At 42.0% G+C, this 23426-nt stretch overlaps 1 protein-coding gene across 1 annotated transcript in view; it reads left to right on the top strand.

Moving 5' to 3' along the window:
• Positions 1–23426, top strand: part of LRRIQ1 (leucine rich repeats and IQ motif containing 1) — a 378050-nt gene that overhangs the window by 96444 nt on the left and 258180 nt on the right. The window contains exons 12-13 of the mRNA XM_082254861.1: positions 4497–4570; positions 4650–4743. Coding sequence (XP_082110987.1) covers positions 4497–4570; positions 4650–4743 — 168 coding nt within the window. The remainder of the gene's footprint in view (positions 1–4496; positions 4571–4649; positions 4744–23426) is intronic.

Below are 23426 nucleotides of genomic sequence, written 5' to 3'. Positions count from 1 at the left end.
TGCAACACACATACTCTGCCCAGAGTCTTGATGTGTCCTCCCTCTCCCTATGAGGCTCAAAGATTACAGGGTCAACTGTTTTGCAAGCTGAGCATTCCTTCTGTTGTTGCATCCTTAAAGGATTGGCCTTGACTCTGGTTGACTTCTTTGCCGATCTAGTACTAGAAACAGTCACATTTCCCTGTTATTAGTTTCCATCCACATGCATCCTGCAGATACCTCGGCATTTGTCTGCTCATTTCACCAAACATATTCAATCATGTGATTACCCTATCGACTAGCACCTAGAGATTTTTCAGTTCTGTAATCCCCGATTTTTATCAGTTAGGCAACTTCTACATTAGATGACCTTACTCTTGGGGGCATACAGATTGCTCCCCCCCCCCCATACTTTAATCTCTAATATGAAGTAATTCTCACCTAGTGTTATACTAGGGAACCCTATCCTACAAATTGTCCCCATTCCTCATCTTGCAGCTTCTTCCACAAGACACTTAATTCATGTTACCTGGCAGGTCTTGGTAAGACATTGTAAATTATCATCATAACACTTTGGATTTGCACCCACTGTGGCACTCCCTTTTGCAAGAAGTTCTCCTTCCTCATCACTGTTGCAACTTTCTTCCTCAGGTGAACCTGCCCATGCTGAGGTCTCCCCTTGTGATAAAATGGTCTACTCCCTTATGAAGGGCCTCTGTAAGAATGAAAACTTTCTTCTCTGTGACCCTTTACAGCAGTAGTTCTGCTTTGGCTCCACTTGTGTTCTACTGAGACCCCTCCTTTTTCTTTTCTCTTTTTTTTTGTATCAATAACTTTTTATTAAGTTTTGTAAACAAAAATAAAACAGAATTGGGAAAGATGCGGATGCAGCCCCTGACATAAAAGGAGAAAAGAAGAGCAAAGATATAGGCTATAAAACACTTGTACATAGTAGTAAACAGAATGTAGGAAGATACATTTGCAACTTGCTAATAAGGGAATGTCGTTCGTGATGAGCATCAGCTCAGGAAAATGTGCATACCTTTAGTTAGGGAGACTGGGGTTCAGAAAATCAACAGAATATAATTCTCAATGTTTGTACCAATCGGTCCATGGTTTCCAAGCTTTGTCAAAGGCTAGTAATGTGCCTGAGTAGCTAGCTAGTGCTCTCTCAAAGGAATCGTGCATGTGTGTAGTATGCACAGCTTCTGTAGGATTAGGAGCCAGGTCTTTCTTCCTGTGGCGGGTTATGGTAAGTCTTGCTGAAAGTAGTAAATAAGCTTTGCCTTTTCAATATTGGAATGGGATAGAATCAATCTCTATGTTTAGAATGGCAAGACTTGGGTTAGGGGGTGTCAGAATACCTGAGATTTCAGAAATAAAGCAGAAGACTTTCCTCCAGAAGTTGGGGATACTTAGACATGACCATAGTATGTGGATCAGATTACCTATGGAGCCACATTCTCTCCAGCAGAGGGATGAGTGGTTAGGGTATATTTTTGCTAGCTTTTAGGGCATAGGATACCATCTAGTGTTAATTTTTAGTGCAAGTTCCCAGTGGTTAACACAGTGGTTGTCCTGGGAGCTGGACTGCAATGCTTGCTGACCCCTCTTCCATTTCTTACATGGCAATTCCTCTACAGGATTCCTCCCTTCTCTTCCACCCAGCCTGGGTAGTTAAAGCGGTTCTTCACCCTCTATATAAACTCCCACCCCTCCTCTCCTCCTGTACACAAATAGCGTAGTGTTTTTTATTTTTTTTTTATTTACTTTTATTTGTAACAAAAAGTGTGGACAAATGACATGCATGGTGCTTGCTGGGCCTCCCGGGAAATGCACGTCCCATATCCCAGGAGGCCTTAGTCTTTCATTCAATAAGTAGGAGTGGGGTGGGCCTAGCAGCAGGTCCTCGTGCAGGCCCTGCCAGAAGAGCCAACAGGGTTCTCAATGAAGTCACAAGTAAGATGGCGGCACGGAACAGAGCGGTATCTGATGACAGAAGGGTATCAACAGGACACTAGAGTGGGTGAGCATTGGAACTGTGCAGACAGCACCACGGTGAAGGTCCTCTTTATTCACCTTTCTTTAGGGGGTCTGCCCTTAGGGAAAAAGTTCCTTATTTCATACCTGCACCTATTCCTTCTAGAGGTTGGGGTTCTTTACAGGTCCTTTTCAAGGATCATAGGGCTACCACCTGTTTTTCTATTTGCGTTTTTAAAACAATTTCTTGACAGTTGGTGTAAGCCTCTTCTGATCCCTGTTTTGTCACCAGGTGTTTCAGCTGTCTGAGTCCATTGACCCTTCCTGTTCTTCCTGTGGGCCTGTTGCTGCAATTTTGTCTGTTTCTTGCCCACCCTTTGATTTATTGTTTGTGATTTTCCCATGGTCTTAAGAATCAACTCCTGTGTTCTGTACTATACAATTAAGATAATAGCAATATGTGAAACTGTACTGTGCATCCCTACATCCCTAAAGTGTGCCAAATACCGTAAAACTACTGTGTGGGGAGCTGCACTCAAAAAAATATCTGAATACAGAATACCAAAAAGATGTGTAAAATAAATGATGCTCTGCCTAAAATATAAATACAAGCAAAATACAATTTTTATAAAGAAAACGAGAGACTAAATAAACACAAGTGAAAAAGGTCTTGCAACAAATTAACAACAAAAACGCAAATGTAAATTCAAATACAAAATATGGAAATAAAATTGGTGTTTTATAAATGTAGAACAAGTTCATTGGAGAAGTAATCCATACATGCTAAATTGTAATGCTCCACCATCAATACCAAAACTACAGTATGTTTGTTACTCTAAACTTGCAGTCATGTACACCTGTGAATCACCCTAGGAAAACTGGGCTGGTGACTTCCACAGCAAACCCCAGCATGAACACCAGACACGGGCCATAGGAAAGGAAAACAAGGCATGTAACAAAATCCTATAAAAACACAATTTATTGACTTAAACTTGAAGTCTGGGCTAGAATTCGCTAAGCTTAAAACTGTTCCCACCCACCTTCTAAAACCTATACTAACTACCCTGTAGAGGGAAGATGCTTATACTTACCTATTCTTTGAGTGCTCCAGTCTGGTCATGTGATTGGCTCCCAGCAGCCAGTTTCAGGAGAGAGGAAGGACAGCTGACATTGGAGTAAGCCTATGGGTGATGTCATCACCCAGACATTCCATCCATTGTTGGCACTCTCTCTTCTCCTCTAAAGCTGGCCACTGGGAAAATTTCATGACCTGCCTGGAGTTCTATGAGAATAGGTAAGTAATTGCATCTTCCTTTTACAGGGCAGTTAGTATATAGGCGCTAGAAGGGTGGTGGGAGTCGTTTTAAGCATAGTTAGTTCTGGCCCAGGCTTCTACTTTAAAATAGTAAGGTTCTCCCAAACAAATGCATTGCACCAGCCCCTGACAAGGTCCCCTTGTGATGAAATGCGTCCGATGAAGCTTAGCAGACTCATGTCATCACCTCTGCCAGATGTACCAGTGCTGAATCTCTGTGCTTGATACAACTTTATGTTTGTGAGTAGCTCACTGTTTTAAGTCCATAACCAGTGTCTTTATGGGATTAAGCTCTGTGCCTTGTTCCTTTCCAATGGTCCATGTTTGTGATACTTGCTGGGGATGAGTATTGACTGCTGAGGGTTTACTGTGGAGGTCACCAGTCTGACTATCTTGGAGTGATTCATAGGCATTCATGACCCCAAGTTGTGCTTCTGGTAAGAGGCATTCGTTTTTTTTGGTGGTGGAGCACTGAAATTCAACACGTGTGGATTACTTCTCAAACGAACACTTGTTCTACATGTATGTTAAATCATTTCATTTATGGTTTGTATTTGAATTCACGATTGATGTTTTTGTCATTCATTTGTAGCAAGACCTTTTTCACTGGTGTTTATTTAGCATTTTGTTTTATTTATAACGATTGCATTATAGGGGCAGTGCAACATTTCTTTTGCACATTTTAAGAAACAAGGATTTTTGGCATACCTGTAAATGCCATGTCTTGGAGTACAATACAGGACATAGGTCCACCCCCTCTCTTCTGTGATTTGCATACTGCTTGCTAAAAAACTGGAGCCACGTGGAGTGGGCTTTAGGTATATGAGTACACTAAGGGCCGTTGCAGTTTCCAGCAAATTCTTGCCAGTGTCCTATGACTTAAGGGTAGCAGCATGTAGCCCCTGTGCCAAGAATCTACTCCTGTTTCTTGTACTGTTTTCTAAGTTATAGAATTTAGGTATGTCAAAATTCCTTTTTATTATATCTGTGCTCGTTAGGTTTGTAATCACATTTACCTCTGCTGAACATACAGCCATTTATTCTTGAAGTTGAAACTGCACTGTGCCGATCTGCTTGAAACAACTTGCATTTTGGTTTGTAATATTGTGAACATGGACGTAATGTTACTAATTTGATTGCACATACTGGTATTTTCAAACTAAATATTACATTTTTAACAGGGGATAGGTAATTCATTCATATTTCTGTTATGATTTTACAGCTTGACACATCTTGCAACATTTAATTCCTTTATCTCTTTGGTACAAGTGGACCTTAGTAGCAATTGTTTATCAGGTAAATTTGCCAATGCTTTAATTAATTCATTGTTTTTTTTAAGTTGTGCAAGAATTTACACATTTATTTATATTTTAAGAGCTTCAGACAGTATCCCTCTGGTTGGACGGCTGTTTAAGTTTAAGCAGACTGAGAGTGAGCAAGAATCCATTTCTGCAAGAAGCCAACTGGAGGTAAATTGCATTTCTAAACAATATCTTGAAAGAGAACCTGTTGTGATGGCTGTTGCACCCAAGGCTTTTATTGTATAACTCCAGGAATCTCTGCTAGTGCAAGGATAGTCATGCAATTGCACAGGTTTTAGTTGCCCCAGATCTAGCACTTCTTCCAGAAGTCAGGTATTGGCACCCCTAGCACTGATTGAGAGTATCAGGTTTGCCAGGTAACAAGAGTAAGAAAGTATGGCGGCTACCATTGCTGATCTTTCCTTCTAAAATGGCTTTAGTAATTTCTATGTTATTGTAAGAGTATGTATGCTTATTAGGAAAGTGTAACTTCATGCTTATCTTTCCTGATCTGCTTGCTTGTTCCATGTCCTTTTCTCAAAACAATGCAGCTAGACAGCTATTATTTTCAGAATGACATCTACAATGGCAGCCCTCATATTTATTTATGTATGTTCCTTTTAATACCAAAGGTTTTGTTTTGAAAATCATATAAAAATGTGTCTTCTTAAACCTCTAATTATATATATATATATTACACATGAATAGTTTTAAACTGTAAATAATAGATTCCTGAATTACCTATTGTCATGCTGATAAAAGATTTCTTGTGTTTAGAGTACAGAAACATCTACCTTCACCTACACATTTGCTTAATTAAGTAAAGGTGCCTCTAGATGCAAGAGAGTGGCTGGCCATTTGTAAACTGGGAGGCCTTCTTATATCTCCAGGCCTGCCATATGAAGAAAACACTGATGGAGTGATCAGGGATTTTTTTTTTCTTTTTTACACAGTTTTTGCTTATAACAGTTATCATCACTGTTATAAGCAATAGTTAAAGAGTTACTAAACCCACAACAGTAAAATTAGTCTGTATATGCAGTAAAGCATGCTTGTTATACTCACTTTGGAACCTAAGGGGTTAATCCTCCGCATTGTGTAAAAAGGCTGTTTGATCCTATCTTCTCTGATCCTCCCCTTCTTTTACTATCCCCAATCCATCTGCCGTTAGTACAGAGCCTTAGAGGCACTCTGCACATGCTTAATTTGGTGTGCATTTTTTTTGGGAGGGTGCATGCATTTAGCACAGCGCCAATTAGCACTGTCCAGAGGGTCAGAGGTCAAGCAGCCTGATAGGACAGTCAGAGGAGAACAAAAACTCTTACAAGCTTTAAGCAGTGTTCTGCCGGACACTGATAGAAGTCACATGACTGCTATATACTGCTGATAAAAAAAGGTATTTAGCAGTTAATACACTGCTCAAAAACAATGAAGGAACACTTTTTAATCAGAGTATAGCATCAAGTCAAGTTGGGACTGGCATATTGATCTGGTCAGTTAAGTAGCAGAGGGGGTTGTTAGGTTGTTACTTCTGCTCTTTTCTGACTGTTTTTCACTAGTTTTGCATTTGGCTAGGGTCAGTGTCACTACTTGTAGCATGAGACGATACCTGGACCCTGTAGAGTTTGCACAGGCTGTCCAACTCCTCCAGGATGGCAGATCAATACGTGCCAATGCCAGAAGGTTTGCTGTGTCTCCCAGCACAATCTCAGGAGCTCGGAGGAGATTTCAGGAGGCAGGCAGTTATTCTAGGAGAGCTGGACAGTGCAGTAGAAGGTCCTTAATCCATTAGCAGGATCGGTATATGCTCCTTTGTGCAAGGAGGAACAGGATGAGCACTGCCAGAGCCCTGCAAAACTAACTCCAGCAGGCCACTGGTGTGAATGTCGCTGACTAACTAATCAGAAACAGACTTCATGAGGGTGGCCTGAGGGCCCAACATCCTCTAGTGGGCCCTGTGCTCACTGCCCGACACTGTGGAGCTCGATTGGCATTTGCCATTGAACACTAAAACTGGCAAGTCTGCTACTGGCACCCTGTGCTTTTAGAAGATAAGAGCAGGTTCACCCTGAGCACATGTGATAGACATGAAAGGGTCTGGCGAAGCCATAGAGAATGTTATGCTGCCTGTAACATCATCAGCATGACCTGTTTGATGGTGGGTCAGTAATGGTCTGGGAAGGCATATCCATGGAGGGATGCACAGACAGGCTAGACAATGGCACCCTGACTGCCATTAGGTATCCGGATGAAATCCTTGTACCCATTGTCAGCCCCTACGCTGGTGCAGTGGGTGTTGGGTTCCTCCTAGTGCATGACAATGCCTGGCCTCGTGTGAAGAGAGTAGGCAGCCAGTTCCTGGAGAATGAAGGAATTGATACCATTGAATGGCCCTACGCTCGCCTGACCTAATAGAACACCTCTGGGACATTATATTTCAGTCTATCCTACGCCGCCAGGTTGCACCTTAGTCTGTTCAGGAGCTCAGTGATGCCCTTGTCCAGATCTGGGAGGAAATACCCCAGGACACTATCCGTCGTCTCATTAGGAGTATGCCCCGACATTGTCAGGCATGCATAGAAGCATGTGGGGACCATACAAACTACTGAGTACCATTTTGAGTTGCTGCAATTCAATTTTAGCAAAATTGACTAGCCTGCCGCATCATTTTTTACTTTGATTTTCAGGGTGTGTTTGAATTTAGCCCTCTAGGTTGATAATTTTCATTTCTAACAAACTATGTGGCATCAATTCGTTCCTAATACATTACCCAGTCCATATCGGAATAAATATCCAGCATGATATTTTTCCCATTGAGTTCGGATGTGTTTTCAAATTGTTCCTTTAATTTTTTTTAGCAATGCATTTACTGAAATAGTTGCATTTCCATGTTCTGTGTACTGTGGGGGACCAGATATAGTAAATCAGGGGTCTTCAAACTAAGACCCTCCAGTTGTTCAGGAACTACAATTCCCATCATGCCTAGTCATGTCTGTGAATGTCAGTGTTTTACAATGCCTCATGGGATGTGTAGTTCTGCAACAGCTGGAGGGCCGTAGTTTGAGGATCCTTGTAGTAAATGCACGGTCCTGAGTTTAGTAACACTTTAAACATTCGGTGCACATTTTATCAAGCACTTGTGGCTTTTTTCCCTTAGAAAGCCTGATGGTACTTGCATGCTTATATATGACAATCTATTATATGATGGCCAGCCTCATCAAAAGTTTGTTGGAACATTTACATTCACACAAAATTAGCTTTTCTCTTAGGTGGCAATAATCTAGGTGTTAGTTTATACTTTATGATTGTGGTTGCTTTTACCATTTGCTATGTGCAGCAGGACAGTTGTGGTTTTATCAATAATTCCCTATAGAGACCCTCTGCTGTCAAATGTCATAATATACATTTTGCAATCAATCTAGTTCAGACTATTTAATTTACATAAGCCACAATTTGCACTGCCCTGCAATCACTACAGAATGTACTAATGTTAGCAAATGGCAAGAGTAAATGCATGCAGACTTTAACATGGATAATGTGCCTGGATTGAACAAAGTTTTATGAATCCAGCTCTACGTTTGTTCTTTATTTGTTGGTATATTGCATTTGATACACTAAAAAATAGTCCTGTATTTTCTTTTGCTGCAAGGACTGAGTGAAAATTGCTTAGTTATAATTTTTTTTTTTTAAATGTCAATCTCCTCTGTGACCATTAGATGTCAGTATTGTACCTGCTCATCTCAGCTGAGCTGAATCCAATTAGATTTTCCAGTTCATGTTCACTTTTATGTTGTGCCAGCAGATGGCACTTCGTCTTTTAATAAACTGACTAACCCTGAAGCAAAATGTTTGACTTTCAAACATTTTAACATCATTATAGTACAGAAGTGGTATTAAAAGTTGTTGGTGTAGATGTAATTTTCCTCTAAAATCAGTATGTGACTTTTACCATATGATAGCTATTATTATTAGTAGTAATAGTAGTTTACATTTTCAATGCCTAGAGCATTGAACATGTACAGTTATTTGAAAAAAATCCAGCTAATACAGTGCACAAACTGCCATGTTACAATATGAACAAACAAACTAAGATGTAAAAGCTATGATACAAATTGTATGTGCCTTTTTGTATTGTTATCAAAAGGCCTAAGGCTGTCCATGACTGTTTTTTTATTATGAGCTTGTTTAAAGTTGTAAATGTATTATTTTATACTAATCCATCTCTAGTTATTATAAATTATGTAATTTATAGTTACATAGTCAGTTTGGTTAAAAAAAGACACACATCCATCCAGTTCAACCAATAAAAGGGAGAAAAAAAATTATACAATCGTATATACACGATCCCATACCCACAGTTGACCCAGAGGAAGGCAAAAACCCCAGCAAAGCATGATTCAATTTGCTACAGCAGGGGAAAAAAATCCTTCCTGATCCACCAAGAGGCAATCAGATGATCCCTTGGTCAACTTTACCTATAAATGTTAGTATCCAGTTATGTTATGTACATTTTGGAACTAATCCAGTCCTTTTTTTGACCAAAACCAGCTCTTGAGGGAGTCTAATCCAAATTTACACAGCACTTACTGTGAGGAAACCTTTCCATATTTGGAGATTACATTTTTTTTTCCTCCAGATGTAAAGAGTGCCCTCTTGTCCTCTGTGATGACAATCAAGTGAATAACTCAACACCAAGTTCACTATATGGACCACTTATGTATTTATACATGTCAATCATATCCCCTACAAATCTGCTCTTCTCAAGAGAGAATAAATTCAGTTTTTCTAATCTGTCCTCATAGCTGAGCTCCTCCATGCCTCTTATCAGTTTGGTTGCCCTTCTCTGCACTTTTTCCAGTCCCCCGTTATCCTTTTTGAGAACTGGTGCCCAAAACTGAACTGCATATTCCAGATGAGGTCCTACTAATGGTTTGTACAGGGGCAAAATTATGTCTCCTGCTCTGGAGTCTATATCTCTCTTTATACAAGAAAGGATTTTGCTTTTTTTGGAACCTGCAGCTTTGCATTGCAATATCATATAATCATATACAGCAGGGATCTTCAAACTATGGCCCTCCAACTGTTGCGGTACTACACATCCCATGAGGCATTTTAAAACTCGGACACTCACAGACATGACTAGGCATGATGGAAAGTGTAGTCTTTGAACAACTGGAGTGCCATAGTTTGAAGACCCCTGATATACAGTATAATATAATCTGTGAAATGTCTCATAAATGCAGAGGAGACACATGAGACTGCAAAGCTGAACTGGGAAATAGGGTGTCACCTCTATGGCTGTGTGATAACACGTGGATCTCTGCTCTGATACATGAATAAAACAACCGATTTAGGTTGATGTTAACACACACAACTGCCATGCCACACTTTCCTTTGGTACTACCTGGCCATCTTTCTGGGTGACTTGTTCACCTTTGACTGCTTGTTAGAAGGATCTGACAACATTTTTCACCCCGTTGCTTGCTGGTGTATAGACTGTTCCCCTTCTCTTTTGGGGGGTTGTTGGACTAAGATTATTGGTTTTGTAGTGTGGAAGTAGTGTATAAGTCACTGGATTGGCTGATTGGAATTACAAATCCAGGAAAACCGCTCATAAATATGTAATTCTATTATGTATTTTCTTTGCCTGAAGCTCAGCTTCAAAGATGGAAACATAAGTGTTTATATAGTTTCTACTGCTAAGCTTTAGAAGGATACCCTGTTATCAATTCAGCCTCGGTTCTGAAGAAAAAAGGCACTACTAAAGTTAAATTAAATGAAATTAAAAAAAAAAAAATAAATACATTTTTTGCCTGTGCCACCAACCTTTCCATTAAAGGGAATATACAGTTATTTTGGATATTTGTTTTATCAAGACTTGGGGAAAAAAACATTTAAAAACATTTTAAATCTAATAATATGAAACATTTCATATAAATATTTTGTCTTTTTATATGTAGCCAGCGAATCAAACTGTAGTCTCTATTTTATGTGTTTAACTGGCTATCCTGAAAGAATCCTGTTGTTCAGAAGTTCAAGCTGACATTTAACAGTCAAGTGAATAGGCCACAAATTGATGCATTCATTCACTTTCTCTCCCTCTCAGAGTTTTTAGTTGGCTCCATCCAAAGTTTCAAAGACAGGTGTTTGGCGGCTTTCATGTTCTCAGATGGTCACAATTATATACTTGTACTCTTGTATTATTTAAAACCAAAGTGGTGTGCTCAGTAGGACATAATGCAATGAATTGCTCTAACCCATTTCATCCAGTTGAAGTGAATGTAAACCTTATATCAACAACAGCACTGATAATAACTCCAGTGATATTAAACCCTCAGTTGATTTAATCACTAAAGGCTCTTTCACACTTCTGAGCGGGGGATCTCTCTGCTGATCCCCACTGAGCAGGCGGATGATAGGGCTGCGTCCGCACCACTTATGCAGAGTAGACACAGCCCTCTTTCCTCTATGAGCTGTCAGGTGTAAACAGATCACCTGTCCGTTTACATTTGACTGTCATCCAATCCGATCCACCAAATGGATGGGAAAGTGGTCCCCCCTCTGTCTGTTTTGGCAGATAGGATAGGATCAAATCCTGGTGGGTGTAAATGGATACATCTCCGTTTACATTCGCCGCTCCATAGAGGGCAATAGATTGTCTGATCAAATCTACCTTAAAAACTGGCAGGCGTACCCGATCGGTCCACCTGTGTGAAAGGGGCTTTACAGGTTATGCAGCTTCTTTATCTTTTAATCCTTGCTTATGTTACAGTTTAAACTGATGCCATGACTACTGCCCCAGATTTCCTATTTCAGGGTGGATCCTTTCTCTTCCAACATCCTATAGAGTCACTCATGCATACAGGGACTTGTGTTTTCCTTCACTGTGTGCATTAGAAACACACAGCCCCATAGCCTAGTATAGCATTGCACTCCCCTTCTATTTCCTCCTCCTCCCTCCCTTCTGTGTCTTAACAGACTATCTCAAGACTGCACTGTCCACTGTTAACGCTGTCCTGTAAAAAAACTGAAAGTTCAGGGAAGCAGCATTGAGAGAGCAGGAGCCCAGCAGTATTAAACGTAAACTGCACGCAATGGGTAAGAATTTTAACAAATAGTTCACTAGGGGAGGTTTATTTTATTGTGCTCAATGTGTTAAAGTAAAAAACGCTAATGGTTTAATACTACTTTGCTTGCTTCCAGCCGTTCAGTACCTCTAGTAATCATATCAAATCCATAAATAGCCCTGTTTAAATAGATTCAATGTACCACCACATGAAAGGAAAAAAAAAAAAATAGTAATCAAAAACATCAACAAAATAGCAAAAACAGGGACCAGAAACTGCGTTCATAGCTATGCATATTTATCAATGCAAATACCCAAATAGTTATAGATATTTTAAAACCCCCATCCATCGGCCTGCTGTGAAAATATATCATGAAATTGCCCTCAGTGAGGATATGTACATATGAAATCAACACTAGTAATTCTAAGGATAAAGGATGTAAAGATACCTGGCATCACATCAACATATTCAAACACATCATCTGCTTAGTCCACCATGATTTTGGAAATCCCTATTCCATTAAATCCTCTGACTGACAAATAAAAATATCCAAATGATGTGTACAAAAAATAAAAATCCATATAAATTAACATGGCCGAAGTATCCTATTATTATTCTGGATGTGTTTTGCCCAATTATACACCAACACTTGTTTTCAAGTATGAATGAGTATATAAAAGTTAAGGCGCCTGGTTGTATTAACTTGCACTATGTTTAATACCTGCAGCCCCTTTTTTAATTGTGTAAACACAAATAAATCTGATATGTAGTAAAGTAAAGTAGACACTGGTGCTAGTGTTTACTTGAGAATTGGTGAGTGTATAGCTGTTAAAATATGGTAATTATGGTAATTAATATCTGTGTGATACTCCAGCATACACCAAAGTATATAGGTGATCAAAGTGTAAACATGCTAAATCCAATAAATTAATATATCAACATACAATACCTTGGGTGAGATGATGCAAAACAAATAAATAAATAAATAAATAAACCCCCCCCCCCCCCCCCGTGCAGGTGCTGGGGTTTAAAAAATATTATGGTACATTTACCACATTTTTATGAATATTAAAGTGCCCCAATCATTGTGCAAATATTTAAAATAAATGATTGAGCAAAAGTGAAATAAAGTCCTTTATAGTGAATTCAACAAAATGAATTCTTCAGTTCAGGTGCTCCACCTCGTAATCTTGTGGGCTAGTGGTAATCGATAATGCTCACCAGATGTCATCAGGTCACACAGACCTTGAAGCGCTTTTTGATCCGTTTTTAAAATTATAAGGATGGATCAATCCTCCACCATACTCCTCCTCATCGGGTCTCCTATGGCTTTTAATCCCAGTATGGAGTGGGAACAAAACAGGAAATATTCTTCCACCTCACTCCTTGTTTCCAAACCCCTGGTGATTGGTCTCAGACAGGTATATGTTGAAAAACAATATATATAAAAACCAACCGCGCTCGGTCACACTATTAACTATTGCAGGTGAATTGTAGGTAAATAAAGGCTGCCAGTACATACATAAATATAGTCAAAATAGTACAACGCCAACAAATATCAAACATAAATTGTGAGAAATGTCCAATTCAAATCAATGAAGAGTCCCACAAATGATCATAATAGACCCCAAAGAGGCAAAGAACCAGGAAGTCCAGCACCAGAAGATGGGATCAAAGAAGGAGAAAAGGATCACCACGTGCATCAAAAAAGATGTCTGCTTACCGGAACTTTTTGACCACCGGTTGGGGAAGGTCAGAACGGGCGTGTTTCCAAATGGTTAACCCCAAGAACAGGCCGGTCTCCAGACTAGCGGTCACTTGAATATGTGCAGGTAGCGATTCCAAAAACTCCACTAGATAATCAGCTTTAAATACACCATGTACCTCCAAAGATAGAGGAGACTCCAATGGCATAGTATAACTTCTTTATTCCATATTAGAAAATTAATAAAATGGCAACTCACAATACGAGTGCGGGCTTTGCCTTTGACAATGTCCCTATGGTGACGAAACGCCCGCACGTCGACACGGTCATCTTGGCTTTCCTAGCATTCCATGCGCTGTCATATGGTTGGAATTGTGAGTTGCCATTTTATTAATCTAAATCTTTTATAGTAACCACTTCAGCCCTGGAAGGTTTTACCCCCTTAATGACCAGGCTATTTTTTGCGATTCAGCACTGCGTTGCTTTAACTGACAATTGTGTCGTGTGACACCTTTGTTTTGGTGGTATTTGGCGTTTTTTTGTTTTTGCACTATAAACTAAAGAAGAGCGTCAATTTTGAAAAAACACCAATATTTTCTACTTTCTGCAATAAAACATTCCCAATAAAAAAAATTTAAAAAATTTAACCCTAAATTTTTTATTTATCAGTTTAGGCCAATTTGTATTCTGTTACATATTTTTTGGTAAAAAAAAAAATCCCAAAAAGCGTATAATAATTGGTTTGCACAAAAGTTATCGTGTCTACAAACTGAGGAAAAGATTTATGTAATTATTATTTATTTTTATTTTTTTTACTAGCGATTGTGGTGATCTGCGATTTTTAGCGGGGCTGTGACATTGCGGCGAACAGATCGGACCCCTAACTGACATTTTTGACACTTTTGGGGGGACTAGTGACATTACTACAGTAATCAGTGCTAAAAATATGCACTGTTACTGTAATAGTGACATTGACAGGGAAGGGGTTAACACTGGGGGTGATCAAAGGGTTAGGGTTTAACAGAGGCAGAGAGAGATCGGGGATTCGGCTTAGCTGGAGAGCCGTCTTGCATTGTTTACATATCAGACGGCTCTCTTGTCAGTATTGTTGAAGATCGTGGGAGGCCGGCCGCGATCGAAACCATAACAGTGCATAATATTTAGCACTGATTACTGTATTAATGTCACTGGTCCCCAAAAAATGTCAGTTAGGGGCTCGATCTGTCGTCGCAATGTCGCAGTCCCGCTAAAAAACGCTGATCGCCGCCATTACTAATAAAAACAAAAAAATAAATAAAAATTCCAAAAATCTATCTCATAGTTTGTAAACGCTATAACTTTTGCGCAAACCAATTAAAATACGCTTTTTGGGATTTTTTTACCAAAAATATGTAGCAGAATACAAATTGGCCTAAACTGATAAAAAAATTTGATTTTTTACATTTTTTTATTGGGAATGTTTTATAGCAGAAAGTAAAACGTTTTTTTGTTTATAGCGCAACATCTAAAAACCGCAGAGGTGATCAAATACCACCAAAAGAAAGCTCTATTTGTGGGAAAAAAAGGACATCAATTAAGGTACAGCATCGCACGACCGCGCAATTTTTAATTAAAGTAAACGCAGTGCCGAATCACAAAAAATGGTCTGGTCATTGAGGGGGTAAAACCTTCCGGAGCTGAAGTGGTTAAATGTAATTGTAATGCCTTATATTACCTTCTCTTGGTTCAGATGCTGATCTTCCCTGCACAGAGTCTTTAAAGTGATTATTTTTTTTTTTTAAATAAAACAACAAACAAGTTATACTTACCTGCTCTGTGTAATGGTTTTGCACAGAGCAGCCCTGATTCTACTCTTCTGGGATTCCCAACGGGAGTGCCCCAATAGCAAGCTGCAAAGTATAGTATATAGTGCCCCTATAGCAAGGTAAAAAAAAACTTCTACCTATTAGAACAACTTACTTCCTGCCTAGGACTATATGTCCCATGATGCATTGCTCCTCACACATTCACAAGTTCTTAGGCACTCACTGACATGTATGGATGGTTTACAGAGCTGTATGTGTGCTGCATTGTATTTCCTGATATGTAAATAAATAATGCATTCTGTATGCAAGCCAATTAACCGGCTGACCAACTAATCGATTATGAAAATAGTTGACAACTAGTTTCATAATTGGTTAGTTGTCGATTAATCAATTCGTTGTTTCAGCCCTAGAGTCATGAGCCAGTCAGTCCAGTATAAAAAATATTAAGTACTGATGTGTTTACAGGGAATTTTATTTATTTTATTTTTTTCTCAATAAAATGTTATTGTAAAAAACAGATAAAGTTACAACTTCATTAATGCTTTACATGTTAGAATACCAGGTGTAAAAAGGAACAAAGAATAAATGTAATAATAGAATAATAAACATGGCGTTAATTATGCATCTAATATAAAGATGCATCTGAATCTGGTTCTCTACCTACTTCTCCAATGGCACCTTTAGCGTTGCTTACAATTTTACTTCCTCCTCTCCTCTTCCTTTCTCTGTTGGGGTCCCCCAAGGCTCTGTTCTTGGACCCCCCTATTTTCAATCTACACGCCCTCTCTAGGTCAGCTGATAGCCTCCCACGGCTTCCAATACCATCTCTACGCTGACGATACCCAAATCTAATTATCCACCCCTCAGCTCTCTCCCTCAGTCTCCTCACACATCACTAATTTACTATCAGATATATCAGTCTGGATGTCACACCCTTACCTCAAACTCAATCTATCCGAAACCAAACTTATCATTTTTCCTCCACCACATGCCCCTTCCCCCGATCTCTCTGTCAATATCGATGGCACAACTTTCAGCCCATCCTCGCTTGCCAAGGTTCTAGGTGTTGTCCTGGACTCTGAACTCTCCTTCAAGCCCCACATCCAATCACTGTCCAAATCTTGCCGTCTCAACCTCCGCAGCATCTCTAAAATACGCCCCTTTCTAACCAATGACACAACAAAGCTCCTAGTTCACTCCCTGGTCATCTCGCGCCTCAACTGCTGCAATTCCCTTCTCATTGGCTTACCTATACACAGACTATCCCCCCTTCAATCCATCATGAACGCTGCTGCCAGACTCATTCACCTTACCAATCGCTCAGTGTCCGCTACTCCTCTCTGTGAAGCCCTCAACTGGCTTCCACTCACCCAACAAATTCAATTCAAAATACTAATAACATCTTACAAAGCCATCCACAGCTCAGCCCCCAACTACATCACTAGCCTAGTCTCAAAATACCAACCTAATCGCTCTCTTTGTTCCTCTCAAAACCTCCTGCTTTCTCGCTCCCTCGTCACCTCCTCCCATGCTCGCCTCCAGGACTTTTCCAGAGCCTCTCCAATCCTATGGAACTCCTTACCCCAATTTGTCCGATTATCTCCTACTCTATTAGCTTTTAGACGATCCCTGAAAACCCTCCTCTTCAGAGAAGCCTATCCTACCCACACCTAACAACTATACTTCCATTTTCTCCATCAGCCCATCCCCCACGGTTATTGCCTTTTTGTTTCGCTTTGACCCTCCCTTCTAGATTGTAAGCTCTAACGAGCAGGGCCCTCTGATTCCTCCTGTATTGAATTGTATTGTAACTGTATTGTCTTCCCTCACATTGTAAAGAGCTGCGCAAACTGTTGGCGCTATATAAATCCTGTATAATAATAATAAAAAATGTTCTATTATATTATGAAAAACAAATAAGCTTAAAGTTAGGTCTTGTGTTAATTGACATTTCTTATGTTTATAATTTCTAACATGTTCGCAGAGTACAAATGTATTATGGGTAGAGAGTGATTTATTAGTATGTCTATGATATATAAAAAGGGGGGGTGGAAGGGGTGGTAATGATGGGGGAGTAAAAGGAAAGTTTTTTTTTTTTTTCAAAACAATTTATTAAGAAAAGAGTAAAGAGCATTACATGAAATGAACGCCATACATAAACAAGAGGTACATAATACTCTCAAAAATAGCATATTTCAATATAAAGTGAACAGTGCAAAATAATACACAACAGTATATAAACAGTATGAGAGGAGAGAAACTCCTCAACGAGTGTAGGCATCCGTTGGTCCATAGGGACAGAGGGCGGCATAGGAATCAGTACATGAACACAAAATAACCTCAGGCCGTCCAAGGCACGGTGTAACAAGGGACACAGGCAGGACACGGAAATTCACGACGGGCAAGGCCTAAAGGGGCAAGTGTCCCATGGGGAAGGGACCAAGCACAACGTCCTCCCCCAGCACGGGGTCCGGCGACCGTCCCCATAAGGGGGGGAGGGGGTAATAGGAGGGGTAGAGCTACGATGCACATCTTAAGAAGGCGTTCAGAAAAGGCGTGGGGAGTGCTCGCCAGTCGGCTTAACCAACCAGCAGAGAGCACAGAGGAGGAGGGAAGGCGACTCATGATGGGGAGTGGAGGGGAAGGGAGGGGAAGGGAGAGGGGGGGGGGGAGAAAGGGAGAGAAAAAAAAAAAAAGGGGGGGGGGCCTACACACATACACTCAACGCATAAATACCACAACACCAAGGTGGGGGGGGGGGGGAGAAGAGTAGTCCAGGGTAGGTCAAGTAAAAGGAAAGTTTTATGTTTCTCTTCTAAACTTATATTGGGTGCTGAGGAAAAAAAGAGTGGTTAACTCACAGGTAAGATTAGTCATTCAATAGATTCATGTAGGTCTCTGATAATGTGAATATATTCCAAGGTCTCTATACTATATGGAATTATGTTGTATTTTCTTTCTTTATGGCCAATAATTCTTCCATTTCATGAATTGTGTTAGATTTTATTAGCCAATCTTTTACTGTCGGGATGTTTCTTGAATTCCAAAGCAGGGGAATCAAGGCTTTGGCCGCGTTTAGAAGATGACGTATCAGGGAGTTTTTGTGTTTTTTTCTAGGACTAATTGTTGATATGAAGCAAACAGGCTGCATCAAATACGAGTTGAGTATTAGTGATGTGAACTATCTATAGTTTAATCTTTTCCCAATAACTTTGGATTAATGTGCAAGACCACCATAAGTGCAGAAATGTTCCTCTACTCCTGTTACATCTCCAGCACCTGTGCGACTCCTGTGGAAACCACATATTGAGTTTAATATACCAATGTGAACACATTTTAGGCCTCTTTCACACGGAGTGAACCGTATTGCGATCCCCTCCGGCACTTTTTTTCCTTTTTTTTTTTTTTTTCTGGACATTGCGTCATCCGGTCCATATGTCCGCATATCATCCCATCCGTTTGCGGATGATATACGGACATAATATATGTCTATGGGATTGCGGATGTCAGCGGATGACACCGCTGACATCCGATTTTGCGTCCTTTCTGTTTTTTAAACGGAAGAAAAATAGGGTTCTGTTCCGTTCCAAAAAACGGAACAGAACTGAAAGGACGCAAATCGGATGTCAGCGGATGGTCATCCGCTGTCATCCGCAATCCCATTGACATGCATTATGTCCGTATATCACCTGCAAACGGATGGGGTGATATACGGACATACGGAACGCCCGTGTGAAAGAGCCCTTAAAATAAATTTCTTGAATATGGGTGCACAGAGAGCATTTGTGTGTAAAAACACATGCCTTTTCCCATTGTATATCTGAAAAATTCTTCTGAAGTTCCACCTCCCAGATTTTTTTATATTTATCAGGTGAGTCGTTAATTGGCTGTGAGATCCATCTATACAAGAGAGAGGTAGCCTTCCTCACTAGTGTTTGTTTGTAGCAGATTTGTTCAAAGTTTGTTAAAGGTCTTGAAAATGTTTCTCTTTTTTTTGTTGTTTTGTATAAAGTCGTGTGTTTGTAGGTATGTCCAAAAATTTTATTTGTCTTAACACACTATTTTTTAGGTTTGTAAAAGGTTTTAATTTGCCTTTATCTAAACAGTAGATGGCTAATAATGTGGAGTTCTTTTCTGCATGAGAAAGTATTGTATTATTTAGGGGAATTTTATTGTGATCAATTTAAAATCCTCACAAAATTTAGACAGCATCTGCAAGGTTTTTGATATCTAGCTTCTAGGTTTACTAAAGTACTAGCTAATTAATATTTAAATTATATGTAAACCTTATCCCCTCATATTTGCTACGTTTTGTTTTGTTAAATATACAATATATACAAAATATAAACATTTTTGGTATATCTGTTTAGTTAGAGCAATACGCGTTGATCATGTCTGAAAATCAGAGCTGTCCTGTGCATACCTCCTTTGGTATCTTAAAAAGGTTGTGTAAATCAAATAGTGCAGCGCTAAAAAAATAACTTAGATAAGTAAGTTATAAAAAATCGTAAGTGCAGTGCAATCAAAGACCAACATGTATAAAGTCCATAAAAGATCATGAATCTCAGGTATCGATCAAATGTGGAGAATGAGAGAGTCCAAAAACGGGGGGCGTGGCCAGGAACGGCATGTGAGAGGACGCATCTCACTGAGCTCCCGCTCTGATCCGTACACCGATCCTTTCCCCGGTCTCCTAAGCTGCTCACCGGGTACCGACGGCATCCTTGTACCGTCGGGCACACGCCTGTGATCCCTCCGGCTGGCCTTCAGGCGATGCACCGCCGCAAATTGTGGGAGAACTCCGGGATGTCTGGGCCCCAAGATGGCGCCGCGCACGGCCTGCCGCAGCAGACGAGAGGCTCCGAGAAGCCCGCCACCTCCAGTAAGTCCACCAAGCCCCCGAAAAATCCACCCAAAGAGCCGCAGCGCGATATGCGCTACTATGCACAGAAGTCCCCTGGCTCGGTGGGGAAAGGGAGACCCCCAGACGCCAGTACCAGTGCGGGTGCTTCTGGCCCTGTCAGCCCGGGTGTGGGTGGCCCTGGAGTGGAAGACTGTGCTGTTGAGGGTGAGGAGGAGATGGAGCAGGGTGACGGGGAAGTGTAGGAGCAGCCCACCCTTGCAGATATCCTGCGGGCAGTTAACAGATGCAACAACAATGTAGACCACCTCAAAAAGCAATTTGGGGGCCTGACAGAAGCGGTGTCCCTTCTTCGGCAAGACCTCCAGAAAGTCAGGGAGCGCACCACGGCTGTGGAGGGGAGAGTGAGTGACTTGGAGGACCAGCTACCCCCCCTGACCAGGGAGTCCCGCCATACTGCTGGCATGACGAGGGCCCTAGAACAGCGGGCTGAGGATGTTGAGAACCGCCTTCGGCGGAACAATGTTCGCATTGTGGGTCTGCCTGAGAAAGTGGAGGGGAGAGACCCCACGGACTTTGTGGACTCTTGGCTCAAAGAAACCTTTGGTGGGGATGCCTTCTCCCCTCTTTATGCCGTTGAGAGGGCCCACAGGGTTCCCCCTCGTCCCCTACAACCGGGCCGCCCGCCAAGGACCATGCTTGCCCGCTTGCTTAATTATAGAGACAAAGAGACTATCCTGAGACTGGCGAGAGAGCGGCGGGATATACAGTACAATGGGGTGCGGGTCTCGTTTTACCCGGATTTCTCCGCTGAAGTGCAGAGGAGCAGGGCGAAATTCTTTGCGGTCAAACAGCGTCTGCAGAAACTACATGCCTCTTATGCCATGCTGTATCCTGCGAAGCTCCGTATTATTGCTGGGGGTCAACATCATTTCTTTGAGGATCCGTCGGAAGCTTCCTCGTGGATTGACCACAATGAGCATTCCCTTCGTCCTCGTCAGCTGCCTCCGGAAGATGGTGTGGCCTGAAGATTCTTCTCCGGTGCCCTTTTGCGATGATGACCCGGTGGATGCTGTTTGGGGGGCCCTGCCCCCAGCCTGGAGATGGAAGTACCTGTGATTTTTTCCTCTCTCCTGCTACCCCCTGTTTTTGTTTTTTCCTTCCCCTGTTCTACCCTTGTTTTGCAGGTGCTAATATCCTGGAGACCGTTGGGACTCGAACTACTGTTTGCTAGCTTGGAGCTGTAAGGTTCTGTCCATTCCGCAGAAACTTGGGTTCCTGTAAGTACTTGTGACTTATTTCCCCCTTTTTGGATGGTTTTTTTTGTTTTTTTTCCTTCTTCCTCACCTCCCTTTTTTATTTTTCTGTGGGGGGTAATTTTTCTCATCCCCTCTTGGACAGTATTTGACTTCCTCACCAGTGTGGATAAGACCTGTTGTCCTCTACACGGGAGGGGAGGCTGAGCTGGGGTGCTCCCCAGGGACTATGTCTGCGACACCGGTGTCCGAGGGCCTTGGCAGTTGGACTCTGTGTGGCTGGTTGGGGCGCCCTCGGCACGGTGCTCGGTTTTTTGCACTGTTTAGTTGGAAGGTCCTGTTGACCTCCCTGAATTGGAGTCCGAATTGTACCTTTACTGTATGTTTACCTGGTGACAGCCAAGACCCCTATTTTGTACCCTATCTTGTGCGATGTCCGCTGATCGGTGTCCCAGCCCCGCCAGGGCTTGTGCTGCTCTGTCGCCCACCATGACGGCTGTCCCGGTTATTTCCTGGAATGTTAGGGGGCTGAGGGACCCACTTAAGCGTTCCATGGTTTCCTCGACCCTGCGCAGGCATTTTCCAGCCATCTGTTCGTTACAGGAGACTCACTTGGATGCTGAGTCGCGATCCTGGTTGCATTATGCCTGGGCGGGCTGGGAATACCACTCCACGCACACCTCCTACTCTCGTGGGGTGAGTGTGTTAGTCCATCGGTCCCTTGACTTTCAGGAACATCATAGTCTAGTTGACAGGGAGGGACGGTTTGTATTTATATACTGTAAATTGTATACCTTACACTGTATTCTGGCCTTTATTTATATTCCGCCCCCGTTCCATGGGGAGGTCCTTCGCCAGCTTGTATCCTATACTCTGGGCCACCCGGAGGTTCCGGTCTATGTACTGGGGGACTTTAATTGTGTATTGGACGCTCAGCTGGACCGACATTCTTCTGCACTGGGGAGTGGAGGCATGGGCCGATCGGCCTTGGCGAAATTCGCTGAGGAAGTGGGTTGGACGGACATCTGGCGACTCCGCAACCCGGGGACCAGGGTCTTCTCCTGCTTTTCCAAAACCCACACCTCTTTATCATGTATCGATTTGTGCCTCTGCTCCTCCTCTGCCATTAGATATGTTGACAAGGTTGAATATGCCCCCAGGGGTGTCTCAGATCATTCCCCTCTGGTGCTGTGTCTAGCTGTGCGCCCCTCCGCTACCCTGCAGAGGGCGCCGTTGAAACTTAATGCCTTCTGGTTGCACTTGTTCCCCTCACATGATAGGCTTAGAGAGGCTATGCGGGAGTTCTGGCAGGTACATGATGCTGCGGGGGGGCGGGGTGTACAGTGGGAAGCTTTTAAGGCCTATCTACGGGGTTTATTCATCAGGGAGGTACAGGCCATCAAGAGGAACACGGCGGCTCTGGGGGAGCAGGCTGAGGGTTTGGCGACTTAGCTGGAGGCCCGCTATATTGCGGACCCATCTGAGACTAACCGAGAGGGCTGGCTGGCTGCTCAGGAGGCTCTGGTTCGTATTAATTCCTCTGGGGCTGAACGTAGGAGGTTCTTTCAACGGCAGGCGTACTATGAGGAGGGGGAAACCACGGGCAGGTTGTTGGCCAGGATTGCCCACTCTCATCAAACGTCGCCGTCCATTGGGGCACTCATGGGTGATAGGGGCCGGGTTGTGAACACCCCGGATCGGGTTATGGAGGTGTTGAGGGCATTTTACGCTACCCTATACCAGTCTGGAGTATGGAGAGAGTCCAAAAACAGAGAGTGAAGTTCCAAGATATGGTGAGCAGAAAGGAAAACACTCGTGATGAATGGATAAAGTGGCTGCTTACCAAACGGAATGGGCCCCCAACTTAATGGACAGGCCACTCAGGCTTGGGAAAAAACACTCAGGATAGACTCCTTCCTCCACATGTGTAAACCAGGATCACCTCCAGATACTCCTTAGATCTCCCAGATATCACACAGTCATAAATGACTCTCCTCCGTGATCTCCCTGGTGACTTCTAGAATCTTCTTTGTATTTCTCTATTCTATCAGGGAGGGAGGTGGAGGCAATGTGATGGTCATATGGTCTCCAGACTTCACAGGAGGAAAACTCTAGATATAATGAAGGAGATGAGGGGGAGGGGAGGTGACCATAGAT

Source organism: Pelophylax lessonae (genome assembly GCF_965119305.1).
Source record: "Pelophylax lessonae genome assembly, chromosome: 4".
Classification (NCBI taxonomy): Eukaryota; Metazoa; Chordata; class Amphibia; order Anura; family Ranidae; genus Pelophylax; species Pelophylax lessonae.
The sequence above is the reverse complement of the archived record's forward strand: the minus strand, read 5'-3'. Positions and strand labels throughout refer to the sequence as shown.